The 25,303-nt window shown below is 41.6% G+C and overlaps 1 protein-coding gene across 3 annotated transcripts in view; it reads left to right on the top strand.

The window, feature by feature from the left end:
* Positions 1-25,303, top strand: part of s39ab (Zinc transporter SLC39A11) — a 143,007-nt gene that overhangs the window by 66,323 nt on the left and 51,381 nt on the right. For all 3 annotated transcript variants that reach the window (XM_014178910.3, XM_082970352.1, NM_001173736.1), the window contains one exon: positions 9,709-9,838. In XM_014178910.3, coding sequence (XP_014034385.1) covers positions 9,709-9,838 — 130 coding nt within the window. The remainder of the gene's footprint in view (positions 1-9,708; positions 9,839-25,303) is intronic.

Raw genomic sequence — 25,303 nt, forward strand, 5'->3', positions numbered from 1 at the left:
TTTATACACATTTTATGGGCACAATCTGTTTTACAATAGTTGTATTTAATTTGTTTTTAGTCTTTCCTCTATTTCTAATGTCCATCCAGTTTGATTTCTATTTGTAACTGTGCTATTTCACAACATTTCTGAACCTATATACATTTTACAGACCCCGTATGTTTTACATTGGTTATCTTGTTGTTATTAGTCCCACCCTTCAGCCCCCTTCAACCCCTCCCATCTATCTCTTAACACCATCCATTTTGGATTTCTATTTGCCATACATTTTTCAACTGTGCTGTGATGCTTCACAAAAGTACTGAACCTTTCTATTCTCATAGCTTCTACAGATTGTAAATTAAAGAAACATTTTTGCTAAAATAATTATTAATTTATTCATTGATTGACTATGACTTTTCAAATCACCCAGTATTGCTATCTGCAGCGTGAGTTCTAGGTAAATGTTGCAATTCTTCAGCCATTCCTGGACCTGTGACCAAAAACGAGCTACATATGGACAGTACCAAAGTAAATGATCTAATGACTCTGCCTCCTCGCTGCAAAATCTGCAGAGCTGGGAAGAGTGTGTCCCCCATATATGTAACATTTTATTGGTTGCAAGAATTTTGTATAAGAATTTCTATCGAACAATTTGAAGTTTAGAATCCGGTGTTGTTTTGCGTATCAATTCATAAACCATGTGCCATGTAATTGGTACATCGAAAATCTCTTTCCAATTTTATAGTCCTTAAATTAAATTGGTATATGTTTTTATTTATCACAATTTTCTTTAACCATTTCTGGTCTTTAATGCAGGGCGAACAGACAAGTTCCGTACTTTTTCCACCTTCTACTTGCCTCTTCCATTTTTGTGGTAAGGCTGCAATTAGTTGGTTGTAATTTTGGGTAGAGCAAACATTTCCATATGTCTGTGTTAGCTGCATGTGTGACATAACTCCACCAGTCCAATTTATGATATCATTTACAAAAATTGTACATTTTTTAAACATTTTATTGAAAAATACGTTGTTTTTTTTATCAATTAGTATATTTGAGTTTAATCACCATTTTTTTTATTTGCTCTGTCTTTTCATGTGGATTAAACTGAAATTGAAACCAAGTTTCTAAGGCTTGTTTAAAAAATTATGATATTTTGGAGATTATTTTGTTTTCAAATAACTGAAAGTGAGCAGTTTAAATTTGAAGAAAGGGAAAAAGGCCATTCTTGAACATGGGGTGAGACATTCTTACTAATTTACTAGAGAACCATTTTGGATGTAAGTATAACTTTTGTATGACTGATGCCTTTAGTGAGAGGTCTAATGCTTTAATATTTAATAATTTCTGCAGTCCGAATTTATATTCGTTATATAAATATGCCCTTTTAATTTTGTCTGGCTTGCCATTCCACATAAAATTGAATATTTTTTGTTCATATAATTTAAAAAGCAGGTCACTAGGTGTTGGCGAACCATAAGCATATAGGTAAACTGTGATATGACTGTAGAGTTAATCAGGGTGATTTTTCCACAAATAGACAGGTATTTTCCTTTCCATGGTAGATTTGATCTATTTTTACTAACTTTCTGTAAACATTTATTGGAGTGCGATCATTTCTTTCTTTCGGGATTTGTATACCGAGTATGGCCACATCCCCGTCAGACCATTTTATTGGTAAACTACACGGTAATGTAAAAGTGAATTTTTTTTGTGATCCAATATGTAATATAGTACACTTACCATAATTTGGTTTTAATCCAGAGAGGTTAGCAAAAGTATCTAGATCCTCTATGAGGCTGTGGAAGGATTCTAATTGTGATTTCAGAAGAAAACATGAATCATCAGCTTACAATAACACCTTTGTTTTTAAGCCACTGATTAAAAACAAAATGATGTGTGCATATGTATTCACCCCCTTTGCTATGAAGCCCTGAAATAAGATCTGGTGCAACCAATCACCTTCAGAAGTCACATAATTAGTTAAATAATGTCCACCTGTGTGCAATGATCTGTCACATGATCTCAGTATATTTACACCTGTTCTGAAAGGCCCCAGAGTCTGCAACACCACTAAGCAAGAGGCACCACCAAGCAAGCGGCACTATGAAGACCAAGGAGCTCTCCAAACAGGTCAGGGACAAAGTTGTGGAGAAGTATAGATCAGGGTTCGGTTATAAAAAAATATCAGAAACTTTGAACATCTCTCAGAGAACCATTAAATCCATTATTAAAAAATGGAAAGAATATGGCACCACAACAAACCTGCCAAGAGAGGGCATACCACCAAAACTCATGGACCAGGCAAGGAGGGCATTAATCAGAGAGGTTACAAAGAGACCAAAGACAACCCTGAAGGAGCTGCAAAGTGCCACAGCGGAGATTGGAGTATCTGTCCATTGGACCACTTTAAGCCGTACGCTCCACAGAGCTGGGCTTTACGGAAGAGTGGCCTGAAAAAGCCTTTGTTTAAAAAAATATATAAGCAAACACGTTTGGTGTTTGACAAAAGGCATGGAAGAAGGTACTCTGGTCAGATGAGACTAAAATTGTGCTTTTTGCCCATCAAGGAAAACGCTACGTCTGGTGCAAACCCAACATCTCTCATCACCCCGAGAACACGCGAGAACACCAGTCCCTGCCGATGTTTTTCATCGGCAGGGACTGGGAAACTGGTCGGAATTGAAGGAATGATGGATTGCGCTATATACTGTGCAGGGACATTCTTGAGGGAAACCTGTTTCAGTCTTCCAGAGTTTTGAGACTTGGACGGAGGTTCACCTTCCAGCAGGACAATGACCCTAAGCATACTGCTAAAGCAACACTCAAGTGGTTTAAGGGGGAACATTTAAATGTCCTGGAATGGCCTAGTCAAAGCCCAGACCTCAATCCAATTTAGAATCTGTGGTATGACTTAAAGATTGCTGTACACCAGCGGAACCCATCCAACTTGAAGGAGCTGGAGCAGTTTTGCCTTGAAGAATGGGCAAAAATCACAGTGGCTAGATGTGCCAAGCTTATAGAGACATACCCCAAGAGACTTGCAGCTGTAATTGCTGCAAAAGGTGGTTTTACAAAGTATTGACTTTGGGGGGGGAAGGGGGGGGGGTGAATAGTTATGCAGTTTTCTGTTTGTTTCAGAATAAAAAATATTTTGCATCTTCAAAGTGGCAGGCATGTTGTGTAAATCAAATGATACACCCCCCCCCCCCCCCAAAATCAATTTTAATTCCAGGTTGTAAGGCAGCAAAATAGGAAAAATGCCAGGGGGTGAAGACTTTCACAAGCCACTGTATGTCATTTAATGACAGTCACTCAAGTAACCCATGTCAATTAACATGATTTAAATTGGTAAATTAGTTTAGTTAGCTGGCTAGACTATCTAAACTTGAAGAAATCATTGCCACTCACTCAGATTTCATAATAAGTCATGGAAAAATGTGGAGAATTGTGGAGAACATTTGCTTTTAGAACTGAAAAAACTTTTGTACTCCTTTTTGTCCCTAAATTTGTGGTATCCAATTGGTAGTTACAGACTTGTCCCATCGCTGCAATTCCCGTACGAACTCGTTAGAGGCGAAGGTCGAGTGCCGTGCGTCCTCCGAAACACAACCCAGCCAAGCCGCACTGCTTCTTGAAACAATGCCCGCTTAAACCCGGAACCCGGCCACACCAATGTGTCGGAGGAGACACCGTACACCTGGCGACCATGTCAGCAGCATTGCGCCCGGCCCGCCACAGGAGTAGTGCGCGATGGGACAAAAACATGCCGGCCAAACGCTCCCCTAACCCGGACGACTCTGGGCCAATTGTGCGCCGCCACATGGGTCTCCCAGTTGCGGCCGGCTGCGACAGAGCCTGGATCTAACCAGGATCTCTAACCAGGATCTCTAACCAGGATCTCTAGTGGCACAGCTAGCACTGCGATGCAGTGCATTAGACCACTGCAACACTCGGGAGGCCAAAATGTGTAGAATTAGCTATAAAACGGCAACAACAACAAACATGTTATGTAAAGCAAACTTATTTCTTTACCTTTTGTTAATAGAACACTTTTTCTGCTAATAGATCCCTATGTACGTATTCAATGATAGTTTTTCGTTCTGATTATTATTTTTTATTTCACCTTTATTTAACCAGGTAGGCTAGTTGAGAACAAGTTTTCATTTGCAACTGCGACCTGGCCAAGATAAAGCATAGCAATTTGACGCATACAACAACACAGAGTTACACATGGAATAAACAAAAGAAAACATACAGTCAATAATACAGTAGAAAAAAAAGAAAACAAAAAGTGTATATACAGTGAGTGCAAATAAGGTAAGATAAGGGAGTTAAGGCAATAAATAGGCCATGGTGGCGAAGTAATTACAATATAGCAATTAAACACTGAAATAGTAGATGTGCAGAAGATGAATGTGCAAGTAGAGATACTGGGGTGCAAAGGAGCAAGATAAATAAATAAATACAGTATGGGGATGAGGTAGATAGATGGGCTGTTTACAGATGGGCTATGTACAGGTGCAGTGATCTGTGAGCTGCTCTGACAGCTGGTGCTTAAAGCTAGTGAGGGAGATATGAGTCTCCAGCTTCAGTGATTTTTGCAGTTCGTTCCAGTCATTGGCAGCAGAGAACTGGAAGGAAAGGCAACCAAAAGAGGAATTGGCTTTGGGGGTGACCAGTGAGATATACCTGCTGGAGCGCGTGCTACGAGTGGGTGCTGCTATGGTGACCAGTGAGCTGAGATAAGGCGGGGCTTTACCTAGCAGAGACTTGTAGATAACCTGTAGCCAGTGGGTTTGGCGACGAGTATGAAGCGAGGGCCAACCTACGAGAGCGTACAGGTCGCAGTGGTGGTTAGTGTATGGGGCTTTGCTGACAAAACGGATGGCACTGTGATAGACTGCATCCAATTTGTTGAGTAGAGTGTTGGAGGCTATTTTATAGATGACATCGTCGAAGTCGAGGATCGGTAGGATGGTCAGTTTTACGAGGGTATGTTTGGCAGCATGAGTGAAGGATGCTTTGTTGCGATATAGGAAGCCGATTCTAGATTTAATTTTGGATTGGAGATGCTTAATGTGAGTCTGGAATGAGAGTTTACAGTCTAACCAGACACCTAGGTATTTGTAGTTGTCCACGTATTCTAAGTCAGAGCCGTCCAGAGTACTGATGCTGGACGTGCGGGCAGTGATCGATTGAATAGCATGCATTTCGTTTTATTTGCATTTAAGAGCAGTTGGAGGCCACGAAAGGAAAGTTGTATGGCATTGAAGCTCGTCTGGAGGTTAGTTAACCTGTTGGGGATAGGGGGCAGTATTGAGAATTTTGAAAAAAATATGTGCCCATTTTTAACTGCCTCCTACACCAACTCAGAAGCTAGGATATGCATATAATTAACAGATTTGGATAGAAAAGTTGCATATCATGGGGGGTATTCGATGCTAATGCAGAACACCACAGGATGTTTTTGTGCTGGTCAAGGGGAGACAGTTCTGGAGTGAACCAAGGACTATATCTATTCCTAGTTCTAAATGTTTTGAATGGGGCATGCTTATTTAAGATGGTGAGGAAGGCACTTTTAAAGAATAACCAGGCATCATCTACTGACGAGATGAGGTCAATGTCATTCCAGGATACCCTGGCCAGGTCGATTAGAAAGGCCTGCTCGCAGAAATGTTTTAGGGAGCTTTTGACAGTGATGAGGGGTGGTCGTTTGGCCGCAGACCCATTACGGATGCAGGCAATGAGGCAGTGATCGCTGAGATCTTGATTGAAAACAGCAGAGGTGTATTTAGAGGACGAGTTAGTTAGGATGATATCTATGAGGGTGCCCGTGTTTACGGATTTGGGGTTGTACCTGGTAGGTTCATTGATAATTTGTGAGTTTGAGGGCATCTAGCTTAGATTGTAGGATGGGTGGGGTGTTAAGCATGTCCCAGTTTAGGTCACCTAGTAGCACGAGCTCAGAAGATAGATGGGGGCAATCAATTCACATATGGTGTTGAGGGCACAGCTGGGGGCAGAGGGTGGTCTATAGCAAGCGGCAACAGTGAGAGACTTGTTTCTGGAAATGTGAATTTTTAGAAGTAGAAGCTCAAATTGTTTGGGTGCAGACTTGGATAGTAATACAGAACTCTGCAGGCTATCTTTGCAGTAGATTGCAACACCGCCCCCTTTGGCAGTTCTATCTTGGCGGAAAATGTTGTAGTTAGGGATGGAAATTTCAGGATTTTTGGTGGCCTTCCTAAGTCAGGATTCAGACACGGCTAGGACATCCGGGTTGGCGGAGTGTGCTAAAGCAGTGAATAAAACAATCTTAGGGAGTAGGCTTCTAATGTTAACATGCATGAAACCAAGGCTTTTACGGTTACAGAAGTCAACAAATGAGAGCACCTGGGGAGTGGGAGTGGAGCTAGGCACTGCAGGACCTGGATTAACCTCTACATCACCAGAGGAACAGAGGAGATGTAGGATAACGGTACGGCTAAAGGCTATATGAACTGGCCGGCTAGCACGTTCGGAACAGAGAGTAAAAGGAGCAGGTTTCTGGGCACGATAGCATAGATTCAAGGCATAGTGTACAGACAAAGGTAAGGTAGGATGTGAGTACATTGGAGGTTAACTTTGGCATTGAGTAATGATGAGAGAGATTTAGTCTCTAGAGACGTTTAAACCAGGTGATGTCATCGCATATGTAGGAGGTGGAACAACATGGTTGGTTAAGGCATATTGAGCAGGGCTAGAGGCTCTACAGTGAAATAAGACAGTAATCACTAACCAGGACAGTAATCCTGGTAATCCTGGTTAGTCCGTTATGCTCTGGTTTGAGTCGCATTGTTCGAACTGGCGAGAGCTTTCCGAGCTAAAGGTTAGCTGATGACCGCTAGCAATGGTTTGCTGACTGATAGCTGGTAGGTAGTTACAGTGAGGGAAAAAAGTATTTGATCCCCTGCTGATTTTGTACGTTTGCCCACTGACAAAGAAATGATCAGTCTATAATTTTAATGGTAGGTTTATTTGAACAGTGAGAGACAGAATAACAACAAAATAATCCAGAGAAACGCATGTCAAAAATGTCATCATTTGATTTGCATTTTAATTAGGGAAATAAGTATTTGACCCCCTCTCAATCAGAGAGATTTCTGGCTCCCAGGTGTCTTTTATACAGGTAACGAGCTGAGATTAGGAGCACACTCTTAAAGGGAATGCTCCTAATCTCAGTTTGTTACCTGTATAAAAGACACCTGTCCACAGAAGCAATCAATCAGATTCCAAACTCTCCACCATGGCCAAGACCAAAGAGCTCTCCAAGGATGTCAGGGACAAGATTGTAGACCTACGCAAGGCTGGAATGGGCTACAAGACCATCGCCAAGCAGCTTGGTGAGAAGGTGACAACAGTTGGTGCGATTATTCGCAAATGGAAGAAACACAAAAGATCTGTCGATCTACCTCGGCCTGGGGCTCCATACAAGATCTCACCTCGTGGAGTTGCAATGATCATGAGAATGGTGAGGAATCAGCCCAGAACTACACGGGAGGATCTTGTCAATGATCTCAAGGCAGCTGGGACCATAGTCACCAAGAAAACAATTGTTAACACACTACGCCGCGAAGGACTGAAATCCTGCAGCGCCTGCAAGGTCCCCCTGCTCAAGAAAGCACATATACATGCCCGTCTGAAGTTTGCCAATGAACATCTGAATGATTCAGAGGAAAACTGGGTGAAAGTGTTGTGGTCAGACGAGACCAAAGTGGAGCTCTTTGGCATCAACTCAACTCGTCGTGTTTGGAGGAGGAGGAAAGCTGCCTATGACCCCAAGAACACCATCCCCACCGTCAAACATGGAGGTGGAAACATTATGCTTTGGGGATGTTTTTCTGCTAAGGGGACAGGACAACTTCACCACATTAAAGGAACGATGGACGGGGCCATGTACTGTCAAATCTTGGGTGAGAACCTCCTTCCCTCAGCCAGGGCATTGAAAATGGGTCGTGGATGGGTATTCCAGCATGACAGTGACCCAAAACACACGGCCAAGGCAACAAAGGAATGGCTCAAGAAGAAGCACATTAAGGTCCTGGAGTGGCCTAGCCAGTCTCCAGACCTTAATCCCATAGAAAATCTGTGGAGGGAACTGAAGGTTCGAGTTGCCAAACGTCAGCCTCGAAACCTTAATGACTTAATGACAAAATCCCTCCTGAGATGTGTGCAAACCTGGTGGCCAACTACAAGAAACGTCTGACCTCTGTGATTGCCAACAAGGGTTTTGCCACCAAGTACTAAGTCATGTTTTGCAGGGGTCAAATACTTATTTCCCTCATTAAAATGCAAATCAATTTATAACATTTTTAGCATGCATTTTTCTGGATATTTTTGTTGTTATTCTGTCTCTCACTGTTCAAATAAACCTACCATTAAAATTATAGACTGATCATTTCTTTGTCAGTGGTCAAACGTACAAAATCAGCAGGGGATCAAATACATTTGGGAACAGCCAGAGTTTAGTATTAGTGTAATCTGGCTGTGGTCCCATGGTACAGCTGCAGACACTAGAATGCCCCTGAGCTTTCCCATCAGGCCCTTGTTTGCAGTGTTTAACAGTTACAGTAATAACTTCCCATTGATAACATTGTGTCAGGTCTGCCATCTCCAGTTCCCCAAAGGCATGCACGCATGCTGGCAGGCACACACACACACACACACACACACACACACTCACGCACGCACGGAGTCGCATGCACGGACAGACATGAAGACACAACTTATTTTGAATCCTTGTGGTGTAAAGCTTGTTTTAAATTGTGAAGAAGTGAAAGCCCTTTTTGTGGCTTCTCTGCAATAAGCTCTCTCCCTCAATCCCCAAATGGGCCTGATTATTTTCTAGGTGTTTTGCGGTCTTACAACACTTCATATTGAAAAACCACTTGGCTCCTCTGGCCCACTGCTGCACTTTCATGTCTGTTTTTTGTTTCTTATGATTGGACAGTGTTAGTCTATTTGCCACCTCATTTACCCTGGCGGAAATAATAACGAAGGCAAAAAAACAACTAATGATTGTGATTATTTCCTGTGTAGAATCACACAGTTTTATGGATGTGCTGGCGATTACTGATTGGTATTTTTGTGTGGAGTTTGACAGTGCATCCGAAGATAATATTCTATGTTAATGGGAACATTAATACATTTATAAGTGGTTTTGATCTGCTTGTTGGCATGCTTTTTTTCAGAGACTAGGTGGGGAACATTAGCCGTAGCCTATTTGAACATGACACACCTACAGACTCAAGGCTTTTATCAAACCTTTCTCTCTTTCTCTACCTGCTTTTAAAGCAGAACCTTCAAAATGGAGGTGTGAACAGGCTTTGAATAAGTGTAAATAAGTACCTACAGTAGATTATCAATTGTTTTTCAAATGTTTTCTTTGAAGGTTTGTTTTTGTTCCAGAATGAATTAATCATAGGTTACATAATGTTATTTTAAGTTGACAAGCAGCACTTGACGTAATTACCCTCTGATGAAATTATCAGAATTAGGTTTTCGTGAACAAATAAAAGCAGAGCCAAGTTGATAATTTGTGCATACCAAAGTATTTCTAGCTGACTGTGTACGTCTACTGTTACTGTACCCTCATGGCCAGGTCTATAGCAAAAGAGAATGCATTCTCAATCTCTATAACCTGTTAACCCATGTATGTTTGTTTGTCTCCCTGCCTGTGTTTTTTAGGGCATAGGGGTGGACCCCCACATAGCCCTGGCCCTGCCCCCAGACTCCAAACTGGCCAAGGAGGAGGACCCCCTGTTCCCAGCCTCAGACGAGATGACCATCAGGATAGGTAGAGCAGGACCGCTCTCAGGCAAGCCTCCCTTCAGATACCCACATCATCATCAGCAACTTCCCCATCTACTGTGCCTCTCAAACAAACTATTGCAGGGACTCAACTCAAAAACCACTCAAAACCACCCACCATGAGTCTCATTTCTCTGATGGCTTGCTTTTGGATACTCTCTCTCTCTCCAATTCAAATGGCTTTATTGACATGGGAAACATATAGTATATTCGGAAAGTTTTCAGACCCCTTGACTTTTTCCACATTTTGTTATGTTACAGCCTTATTCTAAAATGGACGGGGGAAAACAAATCCTCATCACGCTACATGCAAAACCCCATAATGACAAATCAAAAACAGTTTTTTAGAAATTTTTGCTATTGTATTAAACATTTTAATTAAACAGAAATATTACATTTACATAGGTGTTCAGGTCCTTTACTCAGTACTTTGTTGAAGTGCCTTTGGCAGCGATTACAGCCTTGAGTCTTCTTGGTGGCTACAACCATCTCTGCAGATCCTCTCAAGCTCTGTCAGGTTGGATGGGGAGTTTTTTTATTAAATTTTTTATTTCACCTTTATTTAACCAGGTAGGCCAGTTGAGAACAAGTTCTCATTTGCAACTGCGACCTGGCCAAGATAAAGCAAAGCAGTTCGAGTGTCGCTGCACTGCTATTTTCAGGTCTCTCCAGAGACGTTCGATTGGGTTCAAGTCTGGGCACTGGCTGGGCCACTCAAGGACATTCAGAGACGTGTCCCGAAGCCACTCCTGAATTGTGTTGGCTGTGTGCTTAGGGTCGTTGTCCTGTTGGAAGGTGAACCTTTGCTCCAGTCTGAGGTCCCTGAACTCTCTGGAGCAGGTTTTCATCAAGGATCTGTGTGCTTAAGGTTGTTCATCTTTTCCTGGATCCTGACTAGTCTCCCAGTTCCTGCTGCTGAAAAACATCCCCACAGCATGATGATGCTGCGACCACCAATCTTCACTGTATGGATAGTGCCAGGTTTACTCCAGACGTCACGCTTGGCATTCAGGCCAAAAAGTAAAGTCTTAGTTTCATCAGACCAGAGAATCTTGTTTGTCATGGTCTGAGAGTCTTTAGGTGCCTTTTGGCAAACTCCAAGTGGGCTGTCATGTGCTTTTAACTGAGGAGTGACTTCCGTCTGGCCACTCTATGATAAAGGCCTGATTGGTGGAGTGCTGCAGAGATGGTTGTCCTTCTGGAAGGTTCTCCCATCTCCACAGAGGAACTCTGGAGCTCAGTCAGAGTGACCATCGGGTTCTTGGACACATCCCTGACCAAGGCCCTTCTCCCTCGATTGCTCAGTTTGGCCGGGTTGACAGCTCCAGGAAGAGTCTTGGTGGTTCCAAACCTCTTCCATTTAAGAATGACGGAGGCCACTGTGTTCTTGGGGACCTTCAATGCTGTAGACATTTTTCGGTACCAATTCCAACCTCATGGCTTGGTTTTTGCTCTGATATCCACTGTCAACTGTGGGACCTTATATAGACAGGTATGTATATTTCCAAATCATGTCCAATCAATTGAATTTACAACAGGGGGACTCCAATCAAGCGGTAGAAACATCTTAAGGATGATAAATGGAAACAGGATGCACCTGAGCTCAATTTTTGGTTTCATAGCAAAGGGTCTGAATACTTACACTACCGGTCAAAAGTTTTAGAACACCTAATCGTTCAAGGATTTTTTCTTTATTTTTACTATTTTCTACATTGTAGAATAATAGTGAAGACATCAAAACTATGAAATAACACATATGGAACCATGTAGTAACCAAATAAACGTTAAACAAATCAAAATATATTTTATTTTTTGAAATTATTCAAATAGCCACCCTTTGCCTTGATGACAGCTTTGCACACTCTTGGCATTCTCTCAACCAGCTTCATGAGGTAGTCACCTGGAATGCATTTCAATTAACAGGTGTGCCTTGTTAAAAGTTAATTTGTGGAATTTCTTTCCTTCTTAATGCGTTTGAGCCAATCAGTTGTTTTGTGACAAGGTGGGGGGGTAAAGGTCCATGTTATGGGGGGTAAAAGTCCATGTTATGGCAAGAACAGCTCAAATAAGCAAAGAGAAACAACTGTCCATCATTACTTTAAGACATGAAGGTCAGTCAGTCCAGAAAATTTCAAGAACTTTTAATGTTTCTTCAAGTGCAGTCGCAAAAACCATCAAGCGCTATGATGAAACTGGCTCTCATGAGGACTGCCACAGGAATGGAAGACCCAGAGTTACCTCTGTTGCAGATGATAAGTTCATTAGTGTTACCAGCCTTGGACATTTCTGCCCAAAGAAATGCTTCGCAAAAGTTCAAGTAACAGACACATCTCAACATCAACTGTTCAGAGGAGACTGTGTGAATCAGGCCTTCATGGTTGAATTGCTGCAAAGAAACCACTACTAAAGGATACCATTAAGAAGAATAGACTTGCTTGGGCCAAGAAACACGAGCAATAGACATTAGACCAGTGGAAATTTGTCCATTGATCTGGAGTCCAAATTTGAGATTTTTGGTTCCAACCGCTATGTCTTTGTGAGACACGGTGTGGGTGAACGGATGATCTACGCGTGTGTATTTCCCACCATAAAGCATGGAGGATGAGGTGTTATGGTGTGGGGGTGCTTTACTGATGACACCTTCTGTGATTTATTTAGAAATCAAGACACACTTAACCAGCATGGCTACCACAGCATTCTGCAGTGTTACGCCATCCCATCTGTTTTGGTCTTAGTGGGACAGTCATTTGTTTTTCAACAGGACAATGACCCAGCACACCTCCAGGCTGTCTAAGGGCTATTTGACCAAGAAGGAGAGTGATGGAGTGCTGCATCAGATGACCTGGCCTCCACAATCCCCCGACCTCAACCAAATAGAAATGTATTGGGATGAGTCAGATTTTCCACCACAGCGTGATGGAAAAACAGCCAACAAGTGCTCAGCATCTGTGGGAACTCCTTCAAGACTGTTGGAAAAGCATTCCAGGTGAAGCTGGTTGAGAGAATGCCAAGAGTGTGCAAAGCTGTCATCAAGGCAAAGGGTGGCTGTTTGAGGAATCTCAAATATAAAATATTCGTTGGTTTGTTTAGCACTTTTTTGGTTACTACATAATTCCATATGTGTTATTTCATAGTTTTGATGTCTTCACTATTATTGTACAATGTAGAACATAGTAAAAATAAAAAATAATCTTGAATGAGTAGGTGTTCTAAAACGTTTTACCGGTTGTGTATGTAAATAAGGTATTTCAGGATATAAAAATGTAAAAATCTTTTTTGCATTGTCAGTATGGGGTATTGTGTGTAGAGGGAAAAAAAAGGTTTAATCCATTTTAGATTTAGGCTGTAACGTAACAAAATGTGCAAGAAGTCAAGGGGTCTGAATTCTTTCCTAATGCACTGTATGTTTACATTGCCAAAGCAAGTGAAATAGATAATAAAGAAAAGTGAAATAAACAATAGAAAATTAACAGTAAACATTATACACTCACACAAGTTCCAAGGAAATTGAGACATTTCAAATGCCATATTATAGCTCTCTCTTTCGCTCTCTCTCTCTCTCTCTCTTGCTCTTACTCTCTCTCATTCTCTCTCTTCATTCTCTCCCTTTTCTCATCTTACCAATCAATATCTACACTGGCCTGGGTTGCTTGAAAATGGGCATTCTCCTCGCAATCGTCTCACCTGTGTTCTTTTGTGTTTCATGTTTTCCTTCTGGTTTTCTATATTTTTTTTAATTTGAAACATAAAAGCATACGCTCATCTAAGACATGGGAAAGGTTACTCATCTCAGAGCTACAGAGCTCTATTGCACTCTTAGCTTTAATGGCCAATTTCCAATTTCATAGTGAGTTTGTTTAAACGGATATCGAAAACAGGTTTATCCAGACTGTGACAATATGATAACGGAATTGAAAATTGGATACCTTTAGCGTGCCCATCGCTTTCGGCTTTGGTTTTATTCAATGTTCTGGATGCTAATTGCTGGAATAATAACGAAGCCCACAGCAATTAGGAACTTAATCCCTGCACATGGAGCCCAGCTTGGTTAATCAACTGCGCCAAACTAGTGGAAAGATTGAATTTAGACTACAGGCATATACCTTCAGAAAGTATTCACACCCCTTGACGTTTTTCACATTTTGTTGTGTTACAGCCTGAATTTAAAATTGATTCAGTTTAGTTTTTTTGTCACTAGCCTACACACAATACCCCATAATGTCAAAGTGGAATTTTGTTTTTGGAAATTTGTACAAATGAATAAAAGATGTAGTTCAGGAGTATACATGTGCTTAATAAGCTGCATGGACTCACTGTGTGCAATAATAGTGTTTAACATGATTCTTTAGTGTACATGCAATTATCTGTAAGGTCCCTCAGTCGAGCAGTACATTTCAAACACCGATTCAACCACAACGACCAGGGAGGTTTTCCATTGCCTTGCAAAGAAAGGCACCTATTGGTAGATGGGTAAAAATAAAAAAGCAGACATTGAATATCCCTTTGAGCATGGTGAAGTTATTAATTACACTTGGGATGGTGTAGCAATACACCCAGTCACTACAAAGATACACCGCTCAGGGATTTCCCCATGTGGCCAATGGGGACTTTAAAACAGTTAGAGTTTAATGGTTGTGATAGGAGAAAACTGAGGATGGATCAACAACATTGTAGTTACTGCACAATACTAACCTAATTGACAGAGTAAAAAGAAGGAAGCCTGTACAGAATAAAAAATATTCTAAAACATGTATCCTGTTTACAACAAATCACTAAAGTAATACTACAAGAAATGTAGCAAAGCAATTAACTTTTTGTCCTGAATAAAAAGTGTTATGTTTGACCAATACAACACATTACTGAGTGCCACTCTCCATATTTTCAAGCATAGTGGTGGCTGTATTATGTTATGTGTATGCTTGTAATCGTTAAGGACTAGGAAGATTTTCAGGATAAAAAATAAATGAAATGGACCTAAGCAAAGGAAAAATCTTAGAGGATAACCTGGTTCAATCTGCTTTCCACCAGACACTGGAAGATTAATTCACTTTTCAGCAGGGCAATAACCTAAAACAATTGAATACATTCTGAATTTAGTCCGTAACACAACAAAATGTGGATTAAGTCAAAGGGTATGAATGCTTTCTGAAGGCACTGTAAGTGACTAATTTACTGTGACACCACCCCACTGTACTGTCACAATGACCCACTCCAGTCATGCATCCCCTGATGATGTCCTGCTCCAGCCATGTGTCTACTAATGATATCCTGCAGTTATTTGGCCAGTCGGGTTGAAGTCACTCTGGAAGGTCTTTAAGTTGGGATAACAGAAAAAGGATATATCGCTCCCCTCATTAAGTAACAAACACTCAACCCCTCTGATCTCTCTCTGACCAACTCTTTCATTATCTCTCTCGGGAAGATCTTCTTGACCCTAACCAGTCAGGCTTCAAAACGGGTCACTCAACTGAGACTGCATTCATCTGTGTCACAGATGGTCTCCGCTCTGCCAAAGCTGACTCTCTCTCCTCTGTTCTCATACTTCTAGATCTATCCGCTGCCTTTGACATCGTGAACCGTCAGATCCTCGTCTCCACCTCTTAGGGTTGGGCTTCTCAGGATCTGCACACTCGTGTATTGCATCATACATGGCAGGTCGCCCCTACCAGGTGGTGTGCCCCGATCTGTGCCCCGCTGTTCATCAAATACTGCTTCAGCAATATGAAAACACACACACAGACACTCAAACACTGTATACCAGTGGAACCTGCGGGGAGGGGTAGGGGCTCCCTGATGGTCTGAGGGCACCTACCTAAATAGAGCTGGACACACAGTGGTGGCCAGGCTGCGTGTGAAAGGTAATGTGTCAGGTGACTGCACTAAACTAGGCTGCAGGAACAGGTGGTGGAGAAACAGGCCAGAGGTGGCACAGCTATGCCAACTTCTCAGCACTGAGAGACTAGATGCAAGGTGGCACCTATGATTCGCAAAGAACAGACTGGGAAGGGAGTGTGTGTGTTTGCGAGTAACTGCACATAGAGTACTGTTCAAAAGTTTTAGGCAGGTGTGAAAAAATGCTGTAAAGTAAGAATGCCTTCAGAAATAGACTTGTTAATAGTTTCTATTTATCAATTAACAAAATGCAAAAATGAGTGAACAGAAGAAAAATCTACATCAAATCAATATTTGGTGTGACCACCCTTTGCATTCAAAACAGCATAAATTCTTCTAGGTACACTTGCACACACTTTTTGAAGGAACTCGGCAGGTAGGTTGGCCCAAACATCTTGGAGAACCAACCACAGTTCTTCTGTGGATGTAGCAGCCTCAGGTGCTTCTCTCTCTTCATGTAATCCCGGACAGACTTGGTGATGTTGAGATCAGGGCTCTGTGGGGGCCCTACCATCACTTCCAGGTCTCCTTGTTCTTCTTTACGCTGAAGATCGTTCTTAATGACTTTCGCTGTATGTTTGGGGTCGTTATCATGCTGCAGAATGAATTTGGGGCCAACCCTGATGGTATTGCATGATGGATACGTATCTGCCTGTACTTCTCAGCATTGAGACCATTAATTCTGACCAAATCCCCAACTCCATTTGCAGAAATGCAGCCCCAAACTTGCAAGGAACCTCCACCATGCTTCACTGTTGCCTGCAGACACTCATTTGTGTACTGCGCTCCAGCCCTTCGGCAAACAAACTGCCTTCTGCTACAGCTAAATATTTCAAATTTGAACTCATCAGTCCAGAGCACCTGCTGCCATTTTTCTACACCCCAGTTCCTGTGTTTTCGTGCATAGTTGAGTCGCTTGCCCTTGTTTCCACGTAGGAGATATATATGGCTTTTTGGCCGCAAGTCTTCCATGAAGGCCACTTCTGACCAGACTTCTCCGGACAGTAGATGGGTGTACCAGGTTCCCACTGTTTTCTGCCAATTCTGAGCAGATGGCACTGCTGGACATCTTCCGATTGTGAAGGGAAGTAAGCATGATGTGTCTTTCATCTGCTGCAGTAAGTTTCCTTGGCCGACCACTGCGTCTACGGCCCTCGACGTTGCCCGTTTCTTTGTGCTTCTTCAAAAGAGCTTGGACAGCACATCTGGAAACCCCTGTCTGCCTTGAAATGTCTGCCTGGGAGAGACCTTGCTGATGCAGTATAACTACCTTGTGTCTTGTTGCTGTGCTCAGTCTTGCCAGGGTGTATGACTTTTGACAGTAAACTGTCTTCAGCAACCTCACCTTGTTAGCTGAGTTTGGCAGTTCCTCACCTAGTTTTATTCCTCCTACACAGCTGTTTCTGTTTCAGTTAATGATTGTGTTTCAACCTACATATGGAATTGATGATCATTAGCACCTGTTTGGTATAATTGCTTAATCACACACCTGACTATATGCCTACAAAATCCCTAACTTTGTGCAAGTGTACCGACAAGAATTGATGCTGTTTTGAAGCCAAAAGGTGGTCACACCAAATATGGATTTGATTTAGATTTGTATTCTGTTCACTCACTTTGCATTTAGTTAATTGATAAATATAATCTATTAACATGTCTATTTTTTGAAGCATTCTTACTTTACAGCATTTTTTCACACCTGCCTAAAACTTTTGCACAGTACTGTACGTGTGCATGTGTGTGTGTGTGTCTGTGTGTGTGTGTGTGTGTGACTGCATATGTGTGTGTGACTGCATATGTGTGTGTGACTGCATATGTGTGTGTGACTGCATGTGTGTGTGTGCATGTGAGGGTGACAGCCAACATTAGTATCGTGTCTTCTTAATCTTGTTCTCTGCACAAGTGCACAGATAGCTTCTGAGCTGCTTACCTGTGGACCCGACAGCAGCACTTAGAACAGCTAACACGTATTCTCCCCACACTTCATCAAAAACATATATCCCTTATACTTTATGCATGAGACTTACTGAATAATTCAGTCTGCATTTGGAGAGAACATGAATAGGTCACTTTTTTGTGGTTCTATCATATTTTAGACTTCCTTAGGGTGTTGTCATTTACTACAAAGCATTTTTAAATGTTTGCTGAATATTTAGCAACTTCATAAAAGTGAACTATACCTTTAAAGTTTTAGCGGCGCTTCAGAACGTCAAGCACAGCTACCCACCCCTTCTCTTAAAGAACTGTTAACACGACAGGATCTCCAAGCTTGTTTTGGTCACACCCTTTTAGAACGCTGTCATCCATTTAACTAAGGGGACAGATAGAAGATAGTCTTTTAATACTTTGGGGATACTAAGTAAGGAGTAGGGACTGGGGGGGTAAACACAATCCACTTTTGCCAAGTATTATATTACCATATCGTCTTATGTCAGACAGAGCAGTATTTTCTCAGATTTCTACCGACTACGCCACTTCATTGTGTAACAAGTTGATTTGAGATTTTTTCAGGTCATCGGTTGCTTTTTTAGCTTTGTATGGGAGTCGTGGTTCATGTCTGAGTGTTTGCGGGTGACCTGTCAGGTGAGATGAACCGAAATGAGAGTAGAGGAGAGGAGAAAGGTTGGAGTGGGACGACTCCTCCCTCTGCATGTCATTGAGGAGACAGGATACTCAGTCTACCAAGAATGCTCAGTGACATTAACTGACAGTCTGACTGGAGGAGACCTAAAGCATGAGCAGAGGGAGACCTTAGGACTAACGGAATGCACAAAAAACACAGATAATCTATGAATCACAGAACATTTGAAGCAGCCAGAAAGACATGTTTTTCAATTGATTGATTTTCATTTTGAAATAGCAAACACAATCACAGTATGATTTGCTCCACGCTTTGCCTAGCCATGGCACCAGTACACAGAGAAAGAAGCAGGGGGAAAGGTGTACACAAGAGTGTAGCCAATGTTGCACCTGTTGTATCCATGTGACACAGTTACATTGGTTCTCTCTCTCTCTTTCTAGCTCTCTCTCTCTCTCCACTTTGTCTCTCTCTCTTTTCACTCTTATTCTCTCATCATACTATTCTTTCTGTCTCTCTGTAGAAGAGGTTTTACAGGAGGGGATGAGGGCTCAATGGGGTGCTGTATACCCTTATCATCACAGAACACATTGTAGTCCAGTTACACATTAACAGGAGCACACAACGGGAGTATTGCTCAAAACCGTCCCTCCTCTGTCTGCCCAGCATGTGGTGTGTTTGTGTGCGTTTGTTTGTGCGCTCAAGCGTGTGTGCGTACGACATGCGTTCGTATACTCAAGTTTGCGTGAGCATCTGTATGTGTGCGTCACTGGTCATCCTGAGAAGAGGGCATACTTCTGACCTACTGTTGTAATGGGTTGATTGTTGCCTGGCAACAATCGTTGTAGGTATCATGATGAAAGTTAACATCCACAAGTGCCATGGAGCCAAGACACTAAGGTTGGGGGATATTACAATAGTATTGTCTATCGACGATGGTTGACAAAATTGTGACGTGACAGACGATGGTTCAGCCTATTTAAACTTGACCTTGTGCTGCGTGATAAAGAGCACACAAGAGAGACTCTCACGTTCTCTCTTTGTGATGCATGAGCTTCAGGCTATAGCCTTAACCTATTCATTTTTTAAATATATATATGTATGTCGTAGCGTTGACTATGATTAAATGTGAAGACTGTTATTTGATCTAATCAATTCTCTATGTGTAATTATTCCGTGATTCGTTTAATTACAGGAAAATGTTGTTTAATTCTTACATTTAGATGTTCCGCTAGCGGAACGCCTCGCCAATATCCAATGGTAGAGCGTGGCGCGAATTACAAACTCCTCAAAAATCCCAAAACTTCCATTTTTCAAACATATGACTATTTTACACCATTTTAAAGACAAGACTCTCCTTTATCTAACCACATTGTCCGATTTCAAAAAGGCTTTACAACGAAAGCAAAACATTAGATTATGTCGGAGAGTACCCAGCCAGAAATAATCACACACCCATTTTTCAAGCTAGCATATAATGTCACAGAAACCAAAACAACAGCTAAATGCAGCACTAACCTTTGATGATCTTCATCAGATGACACTCCTAGGACATTATGTTATACAATACATGCATGTTTTGTTCAATCAAGTTCATATTTATATCAAAAAACTGCTTTTTACATTAGCATGTGACGTTCAGAACTAGCATACCCACCGAAAACTTCCGGTGAATTTACTAAATTACTCACGATAAACGTTCACAAAAAACATAACAATTATTTTAATAATTATAGATACAGAACTCCTTTATGCAATCGCGGTGTCCGATTTTAAAATAGCTTTTCGGTGAAAGCACATTTTGCAATATTCTGAGTAGATAGCCCGGCCATCATGGCTAGCTATTTTGACACCCACCAAGTTTGGCACTCACCAAACTCAGATTTACTATAAGAAAAATTTGATTACCTTTGCTGTTCTTCGTCAGAATGCACTCCCAGGACTTCTACTTCAACACCCAATGTTGTTTTGTTTCCAAATAATCCATAGTTATATCCACATCGCTGCGTTTTGTTCTTGCGTTCAAGACACTATCCGAAGGGTGACGCGCCGGTGCGTATCGTGACAAAAAAATTCAAAATATTCCATTACCGTACTCGCTGTTTAAAATCAATTTTTATGCTATTTTTCTCGTAAAATAGCGATAATATTCCGACCGGGAGACCTTGTTTTCATTCAAACACTGAAAATAGAAAATGCTGTCTTCACATGCACCGCGCGCCCGTGTCATTGTTCTCAGAGCGACCACTTTCCAAAACCCCTACTGTTTTTCGCCCAGGGACTGCAGAGTCATCATTCCCCATTCTGGCGCCTTCTGAGAGCCTATGGGAGCCTTAGAAAATGTCACGTTACAGCAGAGATCCTCTATTTTCCATAAAGAGGCTATAGAAGGACAAGAAATGGTCAGAGAGGGCACTTCCTGTATGGAACTTCTCAGGTTTTGGCCTGCCATATGAATTCTGTTATACTCACACACACCATTCAAACAGTTTTAGAAACTTTAGGGTGTTTTCTATCCACATCTATTAATTATATGCATATTCTAGTTTCTGGGCAGGAGTAATAACCAGATTAAATCGGGTACGTTTTTTATCCGGCCGTGGAAATACTGCCCCCTATCCTAAACAGGTTAAAGGGTTTCAATCTCCCGAATGTAACTCTTCAGATATTTTATTATCTCATCGATTACAGTCTTCTATTAATGTATTGTTACCTCATCAGTCTCGTTCCTGAACGTCGCAAACCCTTGGAACCCTAACATAAATCATGAATCAGCGATATACAAATTGTCTCAATTATTTATTTACTAACTAACTAATCAATCACAGTATTACATAAACACACACACAAGGAAAAGTCCCTAGTGGACAAAACCGATATGACGGCTTGGTAGACAAAGGAAAGGGGTGGGAACAGCACAAGAGCGGGAAACTCAGAGTTTGTAACTACTCTCATGGAAATGCTAATACTTTTAACATGAACAACCGCTGATTCGAAAATAAATTGCAATTTACATATTTACAAGTGTATGCCTTTGTTGTCCCTCTCTGCGATCTCCGGTCCGTCTGCTGGATAGTCACTCGACAGAAAGCCTCTGGTTTGTCCTCCAGAGATCAAAATCTGTCGTAGTTGTAGGTTGTTATAATGGATACGTCACAGTCTCAACGTCAACACTGAAGAGGCGACTCCGGGATGCTGGCCTTCTAGGCAGAGTTCCTCTGTCCAGTGTCTGTGTTCTTTTGCCCATCTTAATCTTTTATTTTTATTGGCCAGTATGAGATATGGCTTTTTCTTTGCAACTCTGCCTAGAAGGCCAGCATCCCGGAGTCGCCTCTTCACTGTTGCCGTTGAGACTGGTGTTTTATGGGTACTATTTAGTGAGCTGCCAGTTGAGGACTTGTGAGGCGTCTGTTTCTCAAACTAGTCCTCTTGCTCAGTTGTGCACCGGGGCCTCCCACTCCTCTTTCTATTCTGGTTAGAGACAGTTTGCGCTGTTCTGTGAAGGGAGTAGTACACCGAGTTGTACGAGATCTTCAGTTTCATGGCATTTTCTCGCATGGAATAGCCTTCATTTCTCAGAACAAGAATAGACTGACAAGTTTCAGATGAAAGTTCTTTGTATCTGGACATTTTGAGCCTGTAATCAAACCCACAAATGCTGATGCTCCAGATACTCAACTAGTCTAAAGAAGGCCTGTTTAATTGCTTCTTTAATTAGCACAACAGTTTTCAGCTGTTGTGAAAACTGTTGTGCTAATGATCAATTAGCATTTTAAAATGATAAACTTGGATTAGCTAACGCAACATCCCATTGGAACACAGGAGTGATGGTTGCTGATAATCGGCCTCTGTACGCCTATGTAGATATTCCATAAAAAATCAGCCGTTTCCAGCTACAATAGTCATTTACAACATTAACAATGTCTACACTGTATTTCTGATCAATTTTATGTTATTTTAATGGACAAAAAATGTGTTTTTCTTTCAAAAACAAGGACATTTCTAAGTGACCCCAAACTTTTGAACGGTGGTGTATGTATATATATTCTTCATCCATTCCTTACTTAGATTTACGTGTATTTTGGGTATATGTTGTGAAACTGTTACATTTTATTTGTTAGATATTACTGCACTGTCGGAGTTAGAAACACAAGCATTTCGCTACACCCGCAATAACATCTGCTAAACACGTGTATGTGACCAATAACATTTTATTTGATTATGGCAAGACATTCCGTTCCTCATTAGTTGATTGTCACTTTGCTCCGTCATGTGCACGCCACACAGACTCAGACAGACACACACAAACCTGTTTCATGCTGAAGAAAGGAATATTTGAATATATTTGCCTGCACTTAGTCTCTGTCCAGGGTATCACAACTTTATCTTTCATCATAATTTGTCCAGTTGTTGAATGCGATTTTGTGGTTTTTAGGGGGGTTATATATTTTTTGGCCCACTTTGTTTTGTGGGAGAGGGGGGGGCGACAAACATTGTATATGAATACATAATCACAATAGGACAAAGGTTAAAATCGCCCAGTGTAGCTGAGAAGTCTCTCTTACAGCATTAAGTGCCATTAAGAACACAGTATTGGTTTTTTCTGAGTTGTGAAGCTGAAGATGGCGTTGACAGACATGGCAGCTCTGCTTCTAGCTCCTAAGCAACTTTGCAGTATTTTGTTTTTTTGTGTGTTATTTCTTACATTATTAGCCCAGAACGTTTTGGATATGAGAGTGGCGGTAACTCACCAGCATTACGACTTTCCCAAATTGGATCCTTTGTTCGTACCCCCCCAGGGCAATTGAACTTATCCCAGAGGGAGGGAGGGAGTCAAGTGGGCTGTTGGCTGTTGCTTTTCCAAATGGCAATCAAGTGAGATTGCCAAAGATAGTGTGTAGCCTACTAAAGGAGATGATTGGAGATCAATTTTCGGGTTACCCAAGAGGAAACGCTGGCGTTACAGAGGCAGGAGAGGGGGAATCCTGGCGAGATTAAAGTGAATGGAAAACCTGCCACCTCTTCCCTCCATTCTATTGGTGTCACGGATCCCTCTGGAACGTTCATTGCGCACACCTGGCCCCTATTCCCACTGATTGTATTTGTATATACAGTTGAAGTCAAAAATGTACATACACCTTAGCCAAATACATTTCAACTCAGTTTTTCACAATTCCTGACATTTAATCCTAGTAAAAATTCCCTGTCTTAGGTCAGTTAGAATCACCGCTTTATTTTAAGAATGTGAAATGTCAGAATAATAATGGAGAGAATGATTTATTTCAGCTTTTATTTCTTTTATCACATTCACAGTGGATCAGAAGTTTACATACACTGAATTAGTATTTGGTAGCATTGCCTTTAAATTGTGTAATTTGGGTCAAACGTTTCAGGTAGCCTTCCACAAGCTTCCCACAATAAGTTGGGTGAATTTTGGCCCATTCCTCCTGACAGAGCTGGTGTAACTGAGTCAGGTTTGTAGTCCTCCTTGCTCGCACATGTTTTTTTCCGTTCTGCCCACAAATTTTCTATAGGATTGAGGTCAGGGCTTTGTGATGGCCACTCCAATACCTTGACTTTGTTGTCCTTAAGCCATTTTGCCACAACTTTGGAAGTATGCTTGGGCTCATTGTCCATTTGGAAGACCCATTTGCGACCAAGCTTTAACTTCCTGACTGATGTCTTGAGATGTTGCTTCAATATATCCACATCATTTTCCTACCTCATGATGCCATCTATTTTGTGAAGTGCACCAGTCCCTCCTGCAGCAAAGCACCCCCACAACATGATGCTGCCACCCCCGTGCTTCACGTTTGGGAGGGTTTTCTTCGGCTTGCAAGCCTCCCCCTTTTTCCTCCAAACATAACGATGGTCATTATGGCCAAACAGTTCTATTTTTGTTACATCAGACCAGAGGACATTTTTCCAAAAAGTATGATCTTTGTCCCCATGTGCAGTTGCAAACCGTAGTCTGGCTTTTTTTTTGTGGATTTGGAGCAGTGGCTTCTTCCTTGCTGAGCGGCCTTTCAGGTTATGTCGATATAGGACTCGTTTTACAGTGTACCTGTTTCCTCCAGCATCTTCACAAAGTCCTTTTCTGTTGTTCTGGGATTGATTTGCACTTTTCCCACCAAAGTACGTTCATCTCTAGGAGACAGAACGTGTTTTTTTCCTGGGCGGTATGACGGCTGCGTGGTCCCATGGTGTTTATACTTGCGTACTATTGTTTGTACAGATGAACGTGGTACCTTCAGGCATTTGGAAATTGCTCCCAAGGATGAACCAGACTTGTGGAGGTCTACAATTTAGTTTCTGAGGTCTTGGCTGCCTTCTTTTGATTTTCCCATGATGTCAAGCAAAGAGGCATTGAGTTTGAAGGTAGGCCTTGAAATACATCCACAGGTACACCTCCAATTGACTCAAATTATGTCAATTAGCCTATTAGAAGCTTCTAAAGCCATGACATCATTTTCTGGAATTTTCCAAGCTGTTTAAAGGCACAGTCAACTTAGTGTATGTAAAATGTTGACCCACTGGAATTGTGATACAGTGAATTATAAGTGAAACAATCTGTCTTTAAACAATTGTTGGAAAAATTACTTGTCATGCCGAAAGTAGTTGTCCTAACCGACTTGCCAAAACTATATTTTTTTGTGGAGTGGTTGATACACTTAGGTTGGAGTCATTAATACCTGTTTATGTAAACTTCCGACTTCAACTGTGTATGCCCTTTGTTCTCTGTAGCTCAGTTGGTAGAGCATGGTGTTTGCAACACCAGGGTTGTGGGTTCGATTCCCACGGGGGGCCAGCACAGAATAAAAAATAAAAATAAAAAAACATGTATGAAATGAAATGTATGCATTCACTACTGTAAGTCGCTCTGGATAAGAGCGTCTGCTAAAATGACAAAAAAAAAAATGTTCACCATGGTGGGGTCGATTATTGTTACAATGTCCGTTGGTGCGTGTGAGTACCTGTTCTGTGTGTTTTGGGCTTTCATGC

Source organism: Salmo salar, chromosome 28 (genome assembly GCF_965601325.2).
Source record: "Salmo salar chromosome 28, fSalSal1, whole genome shotgun sequence".
NCBI lineage: Eukaryota > Metazoa > Chordata > Actinopteri > Salmoniformes > Salmonidae > Salmo > Salmo salar.